The sequence below is a fragment of the Acanthisitta chloris genome, unplaced genomic scaffold (assembly GCF_000695815.1).
Source record: "Acanthisitta chloris isolate BGI_N310 unplaced genomic scaffold, ASM69581v1 scaffold36207, whole genome shotgun sequence".
Taxonomy (NCBI): domain Eukaryota; kingdom Metazoa; phylum Chordata; class Aves; order Passeriformes; family Acanthisittidae; genus Acanthisitta; species Acanthisitta chloris.
In genome coordinates this window covers 1-16,987 of record NW_008684945.1, presented here as the reverse complement: position 1 = coordinate 16,987, position 16,987 = coordinate 1, and the positions used below count along the sequence as shown (strand labels likewise).

At 42.4% G+C, this 16,987-nt stretch overlaps 1 protein-coding gene across 1 annotated transcript in view; it reads right to left on the bottom strand.

The window, feature by feature from the left end:
* The window catches only part of LOC103806802 (transcriptional repressor protein YY1), a gene marked incomplete at its 5' end in the record, with an annotated part of 15,282 nt that extends 6,539 nt beyond the window's left edge, over positions 1 to 8,743 (bottom strand). Inside the window, one exon of the mRNA XM_009079509.1 lies at positions 8,548 to 8,743. Coding sequence (XP_009077757.1) covers positions 8,548 to 8,743 — 196 coding nt within the window. The remainder of the gene's footprint in view (positions 1 to 8,547) is intronic.
* Positions 8,744 to 16,987: the final 8,244 nt, after the last annotated feature.

Sequence of the window (16,987 nt, the reverse complement as noted above, 5' to 3'; positions counted from 1 at the left end):
GAAAATAAGCTAAAATCCCTATAATCTGCCCACGTAAGTATTTGTTTCTTTGCAGGCAGGGTCCAGTCTTCTCTGGTACTGTCACATCCAATATCTGCTGTTTCACCTGCCTCCTCCATGTGGGCTGCTGAGAGAGGACAGCAATGGAAGGCCTTGAGAGCTCAATTAAGGCAAAAGCAGTGAAAAAACTCCCCAAGAAGTCCTGAAGACCCTGGAAAATCTTCTTACAACTGCCAGTGGAGTCACATGTGACAGATGAGCCTTCTATGGCTCTGTCAGCTATCACTGGTCCCTCAGTCTGACTCCTTTCAGTACTGCAGATGGAGCACAGTTCAAGTGATCCTGTACAGACTAAACCACTTGACAGACACTTCACAGACACAACATTAAACCCCAAGGATTTAGAGGCTGCTTTTGTCCTTTTCTTTAAGTGGACACTTGGGGAACTCCTGCTAGCTCAGCATCTCCAGCCTACAGGGAGTATGTAGAGCGCAAACTGAAGAACTGTGCAGTCTCCTACAGGGTTAAAAATGAATTTACAGACATTAACAGCAACTTGAAAATGGGTGTAAGGTATTTGTGTTGACAAAACTCCTCTTGCACCATCACCAGCAGCATACCTAACATTTCATCTATGTAAGGACAGAAACATTGTGAACACAGCAAACTGCATCTGTTCCTGTACACCAGCCTCCCTGTTATACTCATCTTCCTTGTAACTTTTCTTTTTCTAAGATTACAGACCAACCCAGCTGACCTTACTGATTAGACTGAATTCACAGAATCCAATCGGGATACAGAATGATTGTGCTGTGTTTAGTTTACACAGTCTCTTGGAGCAAAGTGTTAAAAATACCTAACTCCAAACAAGTGACTGGGATTAACTGACTGATTACACTCTCCAGTGAGGTTCCAGACTCATAGTACTACAGGTACTGAGGCTATAGGAAAACACAACACACACAAAAGCTTTCTTTACAGAAAGCTTTCTACTACCCTTTGCATTGGATTCTCCTTATTACATCTATAGGATTTTTAAAAACAGGAAAAGGCACAGAAATGAGCATCTGTAATGCCAAAAGAGTCACACAGGAGAATGATTTGACAAGATGGGACTTGAGAGAACACAGAATGAGTGAGGATTTAATTCCATTAGAGAACAAATACCCTTAGGAGACAAAATCGGTGCCAAAACCACCTCCTTTGCTTCTAACTCTATTAACTTGTTAAATGTTGGCTAAGTCATTCCCCAGCCCAAAAAACAAAGCAAAACCATTCCTAGGCTCAATAACTGTGTCTGTGACATGATCAGAATGAGTAAAACCACTATTGTTTTGATGCCTTAATAGATCACCTGTTAAGGGAGCAACTAGACCCAAAAGAATTGCTAACCAGAGATGTGGCAGAGCTTCAGTGGGCAACACCTGCATTTTGACACTTTGCATAAGATCCCACCGATCACGGTGTTAATACTATTCCTAACTTTTCTGTCTTGCCTCTGGTATTAAGTCAATCTTAGAGAAAGAAATGCTGCACTAGTGTCATCTCTAATGGGCTGCTGAGGTAGAGTGGGAGGGAAAACACCCTGGGCCAGTGCAGTCAGGGAGCTTGAGGATCCAACTGCAGGTGGACTGGATGGTCAGGCATGGGACAGACTGCAGCACCAACACACACCTTAGATTCTTCAGTTCAGTGTCTGAGCAAGCACATAACATTATGAATGTCCATTCTGGAATAATAACTACTTTTCAAGCTCGGTTTCTAAAACGAGGGGCATCAGCCCAACAATATACTTGAACATTTAGCTTCTGATGACAAAAAAAATTTAGCTCATGAAGGAGATGTTAAACCTCCTCTTTTTTCATGGCAGCATGGCAAGTGGGCAACTCAAGCCTAAAATGAGGAACAGGACTGTGCATAGGCAGAGGGTTCCATAGGCAACCAAGCTAACCCACAAAACAGAAGCAGGAAGAGGTGGCAAATGGTATCCAGGTTGTATCTCAGTGCCACAGGCAGCAAGTGGTTGCTGGGCCCTTTGTACACTTAAATCAAAGGCTTGAGGGCACATACCCCACAGGGACAGCTACAATAGACCATTGTGTCAAACACACATCTTGCTCACAAGGCTGTGGAATCACTATGGACGATCCCTCAAAGACAAACTGAATGATTTACATATTCAAATGTATTAGAAAAAATTATTTTTGTCGTACTTCAACTTCCTGCAAAAGGAGACCAGACTACAACCTGGGCTGTTGATCTTAACTACACTGTTGCAGGTACTTCTTGCTGCTGGGGGCTAGACTTTTGGCTCCCACCCAGGAGATCATCTTTACCAGCTCCATCCAAGTTTTCTTAGACTGAAACATTCATCAAAGACAGGACTCTAACAAATATCACTATTTAAAACTGCTACAGACACACACATGAATACTGGGGTGAAACAGTATCTGAAACAGTTACCTTTGCAGAAAGTCAGTTTACATAGCAAGACCTAAATTTTCACTTCTGCAGGGAGTTTACATGGGCCATGCCTAGTAGTAGCAATTTCAGAATAGTTAAGTGTGAAAAAACCAATAAAATTAGGATCACTGAACACTACAATCAAAGGTTAAGTCTTAACTTGTACTGAGGGGGGTGGAGCGAGGGAATGAGGGACAGCAGAGGGAGAAGGAAGACGTGCAACCCAATGGCTTAACAGAATAAGCTCCATAAAAGCACACTCTCTTATCCATGCATGAAGACTGAGTGAAATCACAGGTATTAAACCACTCAGTTTCTCAAAACAAAGCAAGCAACACTGTCACTGTGCAGTATCTAAAAGTTACATCTAACCACTTCCGTCCAGCTACACAGCTGAACCTGAGGAACTGTATCTTGAGAGAACCAATCCCTACCCCAAACCCCACCAATTTCCACAACCTATTGGCTTGTTGATAGATCCAGTTTTAAAAATCAGCTACAAGAACATTGTTAAGGCTAGAAATAAAGGAAACAGAATTCAAAAAGCAAGGAATGGTATAGAATTTCCCCCTTGTTCTGCAATCTCAACCTTTGTTTTGTCACTGTTCTGTATTCTCACATCCTTTCTCTTCTTCCTCCACACACAAATCTTAACCCGTATGACATTACTCCCTCTCAGGCAACTCCTCTGACACATCCTAAAAGTCTCTGATGACCAGCAATGATATTCACCTGTGCTGACAACCACGTCCCTAAGAACAGTAAGACAAAGAGGAAATGATTGTCTCTCAGCAGTGTTACTGCCACTGTTCCCTGGTTCTGCTGTTCTCCTGGTGCTGCCCTGCAGGGCAGAACTGACCTGAGTGTCACAGCCCTGTGCTGCTGCAAGTGCTCGTTTGTGCTGAAGAGTTCCTGAAACTGGCTAGACTGGCTTTTGGATAAATAGACAAAAGGGGAGTGGCACAGGTGTCCTAGGAATCTATCCACAACCAAAGAGCCCACACAGCCAGTGTCTAACCATGCTGCAGTCACAGTTAGGTAGAAAAAAAGTCATTAAAAGTTCTTTCCCTCCACAATTCTGGCTAAAAAAGTTACTAGGTTTGTTCCAGTTATGAAGAATAACTATGTGTAAACAGAGTGACCTTTGCAGTGTGGTACAGAGCAGGCCATTTCCCTCCCCTACAAGAACACTTAGGGTAAAGCAGTGGTCACTTTACTGCCCTCTAAGTTTCTCTGTAACAAGAACAAAACCAGTACAAAAGCATACACCTTATAAAGAGGCCTCAGTCGTAAATCTGGGTGACCAGAAGGCTTTGTCGCTTTTAAAAGGGTGTCTGATTTCAAACTCTACTGCAGTTTCCTCTCCTTTGTGTTCTATGGGTTTGGGAAGTGGCTAGAAAGGAAGGGCATTGCTCACTGTGGCTCTCCATCAGAAAACCAAGAGCAGCAGAAGATAAAACCATAAAGTAAACTTTTAACCATCAGGACCTATTACTCTGCCAGTTTCCCAGCTCTAGGGTATTCTCTCTTATTTCAGTGATGTCTGTATTCTGCTGTCTTGAGCCAGTTCAGCCATGGATGTGTGTGGAGGGCAGGAGGGAGGGAGAGGACAGAGATACCCTCTTCAGTGGTTTGCTTTGAGAGAATGTGCCACACACATGTTCTAGAAATATGTCTGCTACCTTCCCAAGCTTTCACTACCAAACAGTTATGACTTCTTCACAGCTACCTACTAAATTACTTATAATCAATTTAGACTTGGATGAAGCCTTTTATTCCACTTGAAGGGAATTCCAGTGTCCCAGCCAAAGGTGAGAACCTAGTAGTTTATTAGGTTTTCTGCCTTTCTGAGCAAATGATTCACAATTAACAGCTCACACTCTGATAGGACTGCCTAAGAGAAATCCATGTGGCTTTTTAAATTGCATTTTTAAAGCATGCTGGAGAAAATTCCTGACTCCTACAACAGAATAAAGTCATCTGTAGAAGGTGATACAGTGCCCAACCAGATATAATTCACAGTCTAAGCATTACTGAACACATCTTTATCTTCTGACCCAGCTTGTTTATTCACAATGTGTTCAATGGAGTCATAGAATGTATAAAAGCTTTTCCAGGAAAAACTGTAAGAGTTCCAGTTAAAGGATCCAGGTTCCTGCTACATGACTCAATGACAAATGCATTAAAACAGGCAGTGCAAGACAATTCTATCACAAGAGATGGTGCAACTGCTCACTCTGAGTGCCTCGGAGCCCTGAGCACTGCTGCAAATGCTCAATTACTACAGTGCTGAAGGGATTTTTGAAGGGCTGCAGAGCCACAGACAACTTGAAGCATCAAGTCTGTCCCTGCATTACCTTCCACTAACTAGCTCAGAACACCAGAACCTTACCCTAAATCCACTGCCACTACAATTCAAGCCTTGTTGAAACTTAACCTCGGAACTTTGTTCCTAATAATCGATGCAAATGTCTCAAGCCAATTTGTCCTTAATCAAAATAAACTGCAGGGTTATAAACAGTCAATCTAGCCTGGGTGGCTAATTGTGACAAGGGTATGGTGAGATTCTTTCAACTACCTTAATAAAAGAGGAAAGCAACCCAAAATAAAACTTTCTCTCAACTACACAAAACACAGCATGTAATTTTACTACATGGCTAACACTTCCTTATGTGTGCACTGTCACAACTCTTTGCAAGTAACCAAAACACAAATTTGTTATTCAAAACCTTCCTCACAACACGTGAAGCTACTGAACAGGTTGAAAAGTCTCAAATTCATGTGCTGCTCAAAGGTTTTCAGAACACAGTTACTGAGAATTTCAAAATTCTGAGCTGCAAAGCCACCAGAAATGTTTGAAAGTTTCACAAACTTTACACTAAATAAACACATTCCTTTAGCATGAACAGTGGTATTCCTTGAACCTCCAAACCCAATCTCTGACATGTAAACCCAAATTTTTCTTCCGGCTTGCCATTTCTAGTGATTCTGCACACATCAGTTTAGATCCATGAGACCACTGATCAGTAGCTGATCAGGAGTCCCTTCAACATGCTTCACTGCAAGAGGACCAACACCTTAACAAGAGATATTTCCATACAGCTATATCTAAGCTATCAGAACAATTTTTTCTAGGTTTTGAGCACCTTGGGCAAATTGCTAAAGGTGAATTTCCCCCCAAGTTGCTTACTCTAACATCATGTATTTCACTTCTGACTGCAGTGGATTGTATTTTATCTGTTGTACAGAAATAGATCAACAGAAAAGAGACTTTACACACAGAACTCAACCTTACCATCCTCTGTTACAAATTCTAGCTCTGGAACCTCCTAGAACATTCTACCATACCATCAATACAGAAAAAAAAGTGATAATTTGAAATTCCTGCCAGCAGCCACTGTTTTCTCAACAGAATCACAGAGTATCAAAGTTGGAGGAGACCTCTAAGATCATCCAGTCCAACCATTAACCTGACACTCTGCATTACACTCTAACAGGGATAACATTTCTCCTCACATCCAATCTGACTCTGCCCTGGCTCAGCTCAAGGCCATTCCCTCTAGTCCTCTCCCTGCAGCCCTGGCAGGACACACATCCCCCACCTCTCTCCAGCCCTGGCAGGAGGCGCAGAGAGCCAGGAGGTCACCCCTGAGCCTCTTCTCAAGGCTGACCAAGCCCAACTCCCTCAGCCCTTGCCCATGTGCTCTATCCCTTTGCTGCCCTCGTTGCCCTTGGCTGGACTCACTCCAGTGCCTGAATGGCCTTTGGGCAGTGAGTGCCCAAAGCTGAGCACAGCACTGAGCTGGGACCTCCCCAGTGCCCAGTCCAGGCGGGTGAGCACTGCCCTAGTCCTGCTGGCCAAGAAACAGAAAAGTAACTAAAACATTTTACACCATTCATAAATATGCAAACAGATCTGATAGAAGCAGTCTGGTCATTTCAAGAAGGCTAAATCCTGATAACCATTTCAAGCATTCAAACCAATACAGAGAAAAATAATCAGCATTTCTATGGAGAATATCCTAAGAGAAATTATTTCCACTTCCTAACCAAAGACAGGTATCCAGTACTTCAGCATTTAATAGAACGAAAGGTTTCATCATGGTCAAAAGTAACTGAGAATATCATTCTAAACATATGGTAAGTAAAAATATGTAGGTAACATTTTGGAATTAGAACACTATGTGCACTCAAGAGTATCACTTGACCATTTGCTTTCACAAAAAATTCTATTAATTTTTCAGCAGGTCCCAGAGCAAAACACAGTAACTTTGATCAACAATAGCAAAACAAGTAAGAACAGTAGTAATACTCTTTCAGATCAGATAGCCTGAAGCAGAGACCAAGCCCTGAAAAACCATCTTACCAGGAGCCTTCAAAATTTATGGTTCAATAGCTTTGCTGGAAATCACTGTGGAATGAGGCTGTGCTGTGGCACAAACATACTAAAGAGTAACAGGAAAAAGCTTGTAAAATGCAGCACGATCAAAAAGGTGAAATGGGTAGATCCACATACCAGACACCAAGATCCACCTAACCAAGAAGCCAGACCAGAACTTGTATCAACACCCCCTGACACCTAGCAACTACCTGTCAAAAGGCACACTTAGAATCATAGAATTAACCTGGTTGGAAGAGACCTCAAAGATCGAGTCCAACCCTACTGTGGTCACTAGACCATGGCACTAAGTGCCACATCCAGTCTCAGCTTGAAAACCTCCAGGGATGGTGAATCCACCACCTCCCTGGGCAGCACATTCCAATGCCTGAGCACTCTCTCTGTAAAAACTCTCTTCCTAATATCCAACCTACCCCTCCCCTGGCAGAGCTTGAGTCTGTGCCCTCTTGGCCTGCTGCTGGTTGCCTGGGAGAAGAGACCAACCCCCACCTGACTCCAACCTCCTGTCAGGGAGTTGCAGAGGGTGATGTCACCCATGACCTTATCACTTCTCCCTCTAATAGGTGAGCCAGGAAGTAACAATAACAACACTGGAGTGTCCACCTGCTCTACTGTCACCATTGTGCACCAGACCTCGGCAGAACAACCAGCTGCTAACAAAATGAAAACCAGTGTGTACATGGGAAAACCTAGCCAGAGCAGCTAGAGGAAGGTAACAGCTGTGCCCAGACACTCGGAGCAGCAGAGCTCTGGTGATCTCAGGCACAGGGCACGGAGAAGGGACCAAGCAGAGGTGACAATGTCCCCCCGCGGGTGCCAGCACAGAGCTCTGCGGCCCTCGCGGCTCCCTCTGGCGGCCGCGGGTGTCCTGGCACCCGGTGCCAGGGGCACTGCCCAGGGCACTCCCTGCACCTCCCAAACTCACAGTCCCCTCCTCACTCGGGGCAAGGCACTGCTGCACAAACGAGGCACATTCTGACTCACTAGAGGAAAATCCGAGCAGCATCATTACCAGTTGTGAAACTGCAATTATCAGTGGTGCCTCAAAGTGCAGCATCTCCATTAAGAAGACCTTGAGCTTAAGAAGCAGGTGAAAAAAGAACAATGAGTGGCTTTACAAACTACACTGTAGTCTAGCTTCCTTGCAGTGAACAACCTGAATGAAGCATTTCATTTATCAGATCCTTCGCTGCTGAGGAATCTAAGGCTACTCACATCAAAGAAATATTCTGGCATGTAAAATCATAGAATCAGAGAAGAGTTAGGGTTGGAAGGGACCTCTGGAGATCACCTAGTCCAACCCTCTGCCAAGGCGGGGTCACCTAGAGGGATGCAGTCTTATAAATGTGTTTAGGTCCTGTCTTAACCAACAGAACTAAAGACCAGAAGTTTTGTCCCTTCAAACCACTTGAGAGCAGAGCAGACACAAATATAAGGTATTCTGCTTAAGTGTGTACTTAGCACTATTCTTACAAATCTGAAGAAGTCACTGTTGAATATAAACCCCAGTTATTTTAACACAGTGTCAGCTACTCTGTTCTGAACTAAGCTTTTTGTTTTAGAAGATGATTAAATGGAACAATAAACCATATTAAATCCACCATTTATTTTGGCTAACATAATTAAATAATTACACCAGTGAAAAGAAAACCATTTTAGTTTACAGATCCTTTCTTCCTACTTACCTAGCAAATTCAGCCAGTTGCTTGGGGTCTGAGAGGTCAATGCCAGGTATTCCACCAGGAGGAAGTTTCTTCCCTGTCATGTATTCTGAGTAATCTGGAGGAGAATTCTCTCCAATGATCTGCTCTTCCACCACTGTCTCATGGTCAATATCTTTCTTATCATCTGAAATACACAAAACACTGAATTCAATACATACTAAAGACCAAAACAGCATGTAAGTTACCAGGCTGCATCTCAATACAAATTCCCTACTGTAGCATATTTAAAGAAATGCACTGCCCTTCCAGGTTTCCATGCTAACCGTGAAGAGCAAAGACACCTGTACAGTTACAGCATGAAGAACACAAAGAACACACAGGTGAAGAAACAAAAGCAGAAGTTGCATATCTACTTAAATCCAGAACGAAGTAGAACAGTCCTATGAATGTCAGCTGCATTTGAAAGATAACATACTTCTCCTGCAACAATGCCTAAGTGTTTAATTCCCTTAGCCTCTTCAAGACTAACCACCACCATGCCCACTTTGGTACTCAGCAGCTCCCCATAACTTTGCAAGCCTATCAGAGGAGTGGCACACACTTACCCTAAGATGTCAGGACTACCAATCTCTACTTCAGAGTCTTCAGACTCTGCTGACCTCCAACAGAAGTATCACAGAGGGACAAGAAATTTAAAAATAACTGCTAATGGGCTTCAGCGCCTGCCTGGAAAATTAAGGATTTTAAACACTTGCAGACAGGTCTGAAAGAAAGCAAAGAATTAAACTGTGTGTCTGCCTCCTAAGGGGGTTTCTTCCTTCTGGGGCAGAGGGCAGCATAAGCTCTTTCCCACTCTGCTATGTAAACAGCAGCCTGGGATCATTCAGAGCTTTGATCTGCAAGCCAGTTAAGATACTCCTGTTTGCTCTAGAGCTCCTCCTATGAATTTGTGCTCGGGGACTGCAGTGAAATCAGGTGGAAGACCTGCTGTTGCTGCCTACTCATGTTCAGACCTTAGAATACGCAAGGCACAGTGTTTTATCTCTCCTCTTGGTGTTTTATAACAGAAACTGAGACACAAGAGTTATAGAGAACAGACACATCCACCTGTGTTCCTGTCTGCAGTGCTCACACCAGCAGAAGTACACAGCAGTTTTCCACCCTCAAACACACCTAGGACAACAGAAGTATATATGGTTGTAACTACTCAGCTAAGCGTGATAAACTGGACAGTGCACTACTTATCCTACTGTATGGGGAACAGATTCTGGAAATCATTTTATACGCAAGAGACTTTAAGCAAATAACAGGAAGTTTTATTTGACAGGTAGTGTTTAAGGAATGGAAACACAAGGTTGAAGGACAGAAATAATATTTCACTAATTTAAAAAAAAAAACAAAACAGGAAAACATAAGGCAGAAAACAAATGAGAAAATGTTTGGGTTCCCCCCCCCCCCAAACAGAAACACAGGAAATAGCATTATTCATCATGCAGTAAGTTAGGCAAGGGAAGAGAGGATAAGACATGCAAAGAGAAGAAATATACTGAGCACAAATTTCTATCCAGTTTGCAGTGCCTGCTTTCAACGTTTGCCACTGAGCTATTTCTAGAAATGTTACTGCTGGTTTGGGGTTTAATCTGATCTACCAGATCAAATAGCAGTTCATGTATACGTTCCATGGCCAAAGAGGAAAACAGACTCCACTGCTGCACAGACCGAGGTGTTAATAAGAAAATACTCTCTGCAGCATAAAAGAAAAACCCAACCAAAACAAACCAATGAAACGCACACATAAAACTATCTGGACCTTTTATTATTCTGATCTAGTTTTCTACCCACCACACTAACTCTCAGTCTCTATCAGTGCTTTAAAGAAACCAATTGAATTCACCTTAAGCTAGGATTATATGTGAAGTTTTACAGCACCTGAAGGAGTTGCAAATTCAAGTCAATAAACCTCCAATTTGGTAACAATTTGTTCTTCCAAACAGAAGCTTGACAAAGGATTATTTTGCAATGCCTACACAGGCAGAGAAGACATGGAGCTCAGAAGGGCAGAGGACTTCTGCAAAGCTACAGGCAACACCTTCTCCCTGCTGCAGACTAGAATGAGATCAGTCACCTCCAATGTAGCTGTTTCAACAGCTACCCAGAACGTGCAGTTTGACTGTTTCGTGATGCTCATGACAGGGACAAGTTTTCATTTCCTGCCTCAGATCAGACACACCAGTCAAGAGGGAAATTCTGTATACATTCCTAAAGATCTTCTTTCCTTCCCTAGCTCAAGAGCTCACTATTCCACACAGCTTTCTTGCTACCAAACTGAATGTCAGCCTTCAGTGCCTTTACTTCCCTAAAGCCTGCCAACAGGAATCAATTCCACAGACTGTTGGAGCAAAACACAAAAAGCCATGAACATATTGCTTTGATAGAGTAGGAAATAAGAGCAACTATTGTTTAGAATATTGAGTTATGTGAAAATAAAAAACAACCACATTTTCCTATACCAAGAAACTGCATCTCTACAGCAGCACACACCTCTGGTTCTAAAACCAAATTTAAACCAAAATGAAATACAAAAGAGTCACACTGAAGTGTTATATCAGGCTAACACCCTTCAAAATAGAATACTTGGTTCAGGACAGAAGTCAGTAGCTGTTTAGCATCCAGACCATCCTATGACCTTAGCAACTCATTGGGAAAACAAAGCAAAGACAACACACACACACACAAACAAAAAAAAAAGCCCCATACTTCTTTGGAGGAAGTTTGGAAATGAAAAAACTTTACCGATGTCCTCTATGCACAAATGTAGTTTATTTGTCATCCCCTACCAATCCAGACCAGACAGCTCAAAGTCTGGAGGGTAAAGTGCAAACAAACTTTCACTCAGACTGACAAGTTAACTGATATTTTTGCTGCAAACTGGGCGAGTTGGCTGCTTGATGTTTTCCACCTTCAAGCCAAGTCCTGATGCCCACTACAATCAAACTACTTCCCCCTTTTCCTCTCATGAAGCATTGGAGAATTAAACCTACTGTATCCAAAGCAGAGCAAAACACAGACACAACCCTGAAATTATGGTGACACCTTCGTGTAAGTAGAGCACAAATAAGGCATAGTAACTCCATGCAGTTTCTGCCCATGCCAACCTAATCTGGATGCCACCCATGCGAGCTAAATGCAGACAGAGCCATGGTGCCAGTCAGGAAAAGGAAATTAACTGCTATATACTATCTGATCTTTGTTTTGTCCCTTAAAACCACCTGAGAGCAGAGCACACTCAAATATAAGGCATTCTGCTTAAGTGTGTATTTAGCACTGTTCTTAGAAACCTAATGCAGCTTTCTGTAACAAACTTGGAACCCAATTGCAGTCCTCTCTTCTGAGAGGCACAGAAGACCTGAATGCATATCAATTAGTTAATCATCATCTACATGATAACATCCACTATCAGTCAATGCAATAGCTATGTCCAACATTCATTTATCTTATAAAGCTGTAAGATACTGATTTGGTAGAGACACCACAGATATTCCCCGACATCCTTCTATGCCAAACCACATTCAGATAAATACTTCAACTGCGTTGGTCTATGCACCTTTTCAGGGCTTACCCACACACATCTTCGTGTCCAGTGCCCTTCCACCTACACTTCTCTCATATACAGGCAATACACATGTTGAACTGAACCCACTTAGGCCCCTGAAATCAATTATGTGAAACTTTTTTTTACCCACCTCAGTGAAAGTTTAGCATTTTATCCAGCCCTATCTTTTGACTACTGGTGAAACAACCAAAAGTTTTAAGAGTACCATGCACAAGTACCACCTGAAGTAGGAAAAAGTAATAAAGCTAGTAACCACAGATTCCATGTAAAAGATCAATGACAAAACACGGTAGAATGTGTTTCCCAAGGCTTTATTGATCACGTTTCACTCTTATTACCACACTTTCTCCATCTCTTGAAGCCTTTTTGTTGCACAGAAAATCCACCAACCTCAGAAGCTGTAATTTCATGCATTTCTAGACTAGCAGCTAGCTCCAAGCTGATGTCTCTTAACTCCCTAGCCTTCTAAGATGACCCTCTTATCTCTCAACCCGAGAAGGCTTATCAGTACTTTTGTCTCAGTTATTCTGGACTTTAGCCACTGTACTCCACTTCTGGATCCCAAATTCTCTGCACCATTCTCCTTCTCTAACACCAAGCAAGGAGAATGCATTGCTATTCCATCAGTTTTCTGCTGTGGAAGATAGGATGCAAAAGGGAATTTGGGAGAAAAACCTGGCAGCAAAGCAATGAGACCTGCTCCTACAGCTTCCTCCTTGAGGTACCAAGTTAAAAGACATTCTGCTTATCCAACTAAAAGAATGATCACCATTTAACCTTAAATTTTCTCTTTATGATCACAGAGTTAGACATTTGCTTCTAGGAACAGCTGAGAAGCAATTAGATGATAAAGGATGTCTCTGGCAACTGAGCAGCACCAAGGCAGTGTGGTAACAGCTTGGTTATTGCTACCACACTGCAATCTCCTCAGGCCAATTAGTTCATTGGTCATGTTTGGAAGCAAAGAACTGTAATTAGCTTGTTAAATAATACAGTTATTTAGCAGACACTTGTGAATGTTACAATTCCATTTCGCAGGGTATGCCATTTTTCACCCTAATCGGCTGCTAGGTTACTGTCCCTCTGACGTGCCTTGCACACAGATGGAGAACAGGTTCTTCTTTCCCCATGTCACCCATCTCTTATTTCACACCACCGAGACACGAACTGACAAAACCAGTGCATATATCAATAGTCATCATCTGACTTCAGCACTTGTGAGACACTGTGCCCATGCACTGTGACCTTCTGAATGGTCAGCAGCTTGAGCGTCCCAGGGAGGGATCCAACAGCCAGTCAGGGGGTTCTAGCTTGAGGGTGGGCAGTAAAGAGGCAAATGAGTTAAGATATCCATGTCTTTCACTTTCAAAACTGAAACCACATTTAAAACAGATGCAGGAAAATATCTGCCATATCACTGGAGAAAAATGTCAGGGCAGCCTCAATACTTAGAGATATCAAAAGCCTGTATCATTGTCTTAATCAGAGTCAGAAGTAGATTGTCATCTTAGTGTTTTAAAGGAACCAATCACCTTCTGCCTCCATTACGAAAGACTTTCATATAAGGAGCTCATTACCTGCCTGTCATCACACAGAATTTTGGCCATCCTTGATACAGGCCCACAACTGAACTAAATGACTCATCTATCATTTATACTACATAAGCAACTGGTCAGGCAGCAGATGGTTACTTTTCTCACCCCTGCAATCTGATGAAGTAGAATGAAAACCCTTCTGTTTTTTGAGACATTGGAAGTTTTTTTCAAGATGTTCTGCAGACGCTTCTAGAAATCCAACATGAACTCCCCAAGGTTCCAAACATGGGTCCACAGCACAAGCTTCCTGGATTAGCAAAAGTGATTTCCAAACCATACACACAACTTCTGGATCTTTGTCTTTCCCACCTGGCAACAGGATACTGGAGCAGTTTAACATCTGTGGTCAATGTTTGGTTGTGCTATTTCAGCGCTCAGCTTGCAGACTGTGCTAACAATAATAGTTTTAGCCAACACCTATTTCAAGTTTGAAAGCCTGACAGTCCTTACCTAGAAGCAGATGTAGTTACACTAATATATTTTCCTCCCTCAAACCTAAGCCCCAATAGCTTGAAACAAACATTTGGTGGAGGCAGCATTTAAGCACCACCTTCCCAAATGCTCCTGCATGTAAGAATCAGTTTTGCAAGCACCATCTGACAAAGTGATTTCTCACTCTCCTTCCCCTCCCCCATCACTATTGTGCACCCAACCTGGAGAAAGTTACTAAAGACAATGACACAAGTTCAATCCAGCAAAGGCACAAATTCCACTTCATAAAAGCAATTTTTCTAGGACAAATCAGGGTGTCTCACTTGGAGAGCCCCATTAACTACATACAATTACTGTCTCTTAGAGAGCATAGAAGAAACACACTACAGGAACATGACTGAAGTATCCACCACATACACCTCTTCAACTCTATCAGGAATACAATGCCTTTGTTCACTTCTTATTTTCACACATGAAGAAAGACAAATAATTCTATTCTGAAGAACTGAAAAGCTGATCTGAACTAGAACAAAGCATTCCTGTTTCAAACTAAACACTTTAATCATGGGTCACAAGTTTGATATCACCATAGATACCAAAGTGATAAGAGAAGTTATGGTAAATCTAAATTGTTGCCAACAACAGTGCTGCAACTTCTAACCCACCTAACAAGACAAGCATTAAGTAGTTCCCTTTAGTCACACTGCTGTGTATTTCACAGATTATCTCTACACACTTCCAGAGGTGCTACCAAACATCTTATACTCATTTATGGCCAAAGACTTAGGATTGGCTAAATCTGTGTACAAGCTAATGGGAGTAGGAAACAGGAACAAGGAATGAATTCACACTGTCTTCCCACACTGTAGTGAGCAAAGTGTCCTTGTTCCCAATTCACAAACCCATGCCCAGCAATATAGGGCTCATTGTTTCATCTTGATGCTTGGCCTTATTTACTAGTCAGTCTTTGGATGAACTTTTTGCTAAGCATTTCAACCAGTCAATTACATCAGTGTGCAAGTCATTAATGATGTCAAAATACAGATGCAAAACTACTTTATTAAAAATAAAGTAGATGACTCTGCAAGGAAACTGTACTGCTACTACCCTTTTGAAAGCCAGTGGTTCTGGAGGGTTTTTTGCCTTGATTTAGTTTGGGGGTTATGGGGAGGTACTTGGGTTGGGGGTTTGGTGTGCGTGTCCTGCCCCAAGTTTTGCTTCTTTTGCAAATTTTCTGGGAAATTTCAGAAGAAAAGAAAGCCCCAGCATTTGACCACGTCAGGCCACTTCTGCAACATCCAACAGGCTGCATATGAGGCCTAAAAGCCTGTCCAATATGCTCAGTAGAACTTCACAACACTCTCAGCTGAGCGGGTTATTACCAAAGACTGCACCCAAAAAAGGAGGGGAGGTCATACTTCATACTCTTCTTTTGCTTATATATTTGATTTTACTTTGGAGGGGAATTTTTTTTTTTTTTTTGCATAAGAAGTCAAGTCAGACTAGGTATTCTTCATTCTCCTGCATCATGGCTCTAAGTGAGCTGACTGCAATTCAATCTCCAGTAAATGATAAGTGGGTATCATTCCCACTGAGCTTGCATGGTCACGCTCGTAAGGAACAAACCCACCCAAATCAATAGGGCTACCCCTGATGTAAAAGCTGTGTACGTGGGAAGAGAAGCAACTGTATTGATTATACACATGCCTCACTTTGGCCAAGTAATAATCAGCATGCAGGAGCTCCAAGGAAACATCCTATCAGGCACTCTGAATTCCCAAGTGCAAATGCATGCTAGAAACTGTCAATTGATCTCAGCGAGGTCCTGCATCCTGCCAGCTCATGAGTCATCCAGCCACTTGCATTCAGCTACCTCAGGCAGCTCCCACAGTCCAGAGGACTGTTTTAGTTTCAATTATCTTTTATTTCTCTCGGATGGTCAGTTCTAAGGCAAAAAAAAAACCCCACAAGGGGATTTATTTGGTTTTCTTATAGCGATACAGAGTCATTCTACTAAATAGTGTTTGGGAAACTCCTCCAAGTTCTTTTCTGCTCATCAAAGGACGAGGGAACTTTGATCAAACTCACTGGACTACCAACTGACCACATGCCAATAGCGTCAGATACTGTGTCGAACTTGCTGAAGTAATCACCTACACTTAAAAAAAGAGTAAAAATCCCAATCACTATGCCCTTATGCCTCTCCAGGCAGGAGAATTCAGTCATCCAATACACTTTCTCTGCACTGCCCTTGCTAGCAACTACTGGTCAACTGCAAACATCACACAGTGAGGCTACAACAAAAGCTGAGAGTATCCCTGTCTTCCTAGACTCTTTAAAGAGTCTAAGAAGCATAAAAACTATGATAGGTAAGACAGATGATCTACCTACTAGTCAAAGACCACACACCAATTTCAACATGACATGAACTGATACAATTTGACCTCTTTTTTTACATTTACATAACTTAAGGACAGAACTTTGATTACAGAGCGATACATTTCCTTAAAGAGAAGAAACTGAATTTAAAAATTAGTGGGCAGGGCAGGTGCATGTCAGGTTCATCCTTAGATACTAAACAGACACTAAACAGATACTAAACATTCCCATAAACACTAAACACCTTCCTAAGATTTTATTCCCTTTTACAAGACACTCCCACCAAAAAAAAAAAACAACAACAAAAACCTTGTCAAAAGATAGAGTCTCACAGGAGAACCAGGGTTTAGGAACCCTGTTTAAAGCTCCAGACCTAGCCGAGAAGCAGCTGAACGCTAAGGAGGAATCGCCCCTCTCCTCCCCGCGGGCAGCTCGGGGCTGT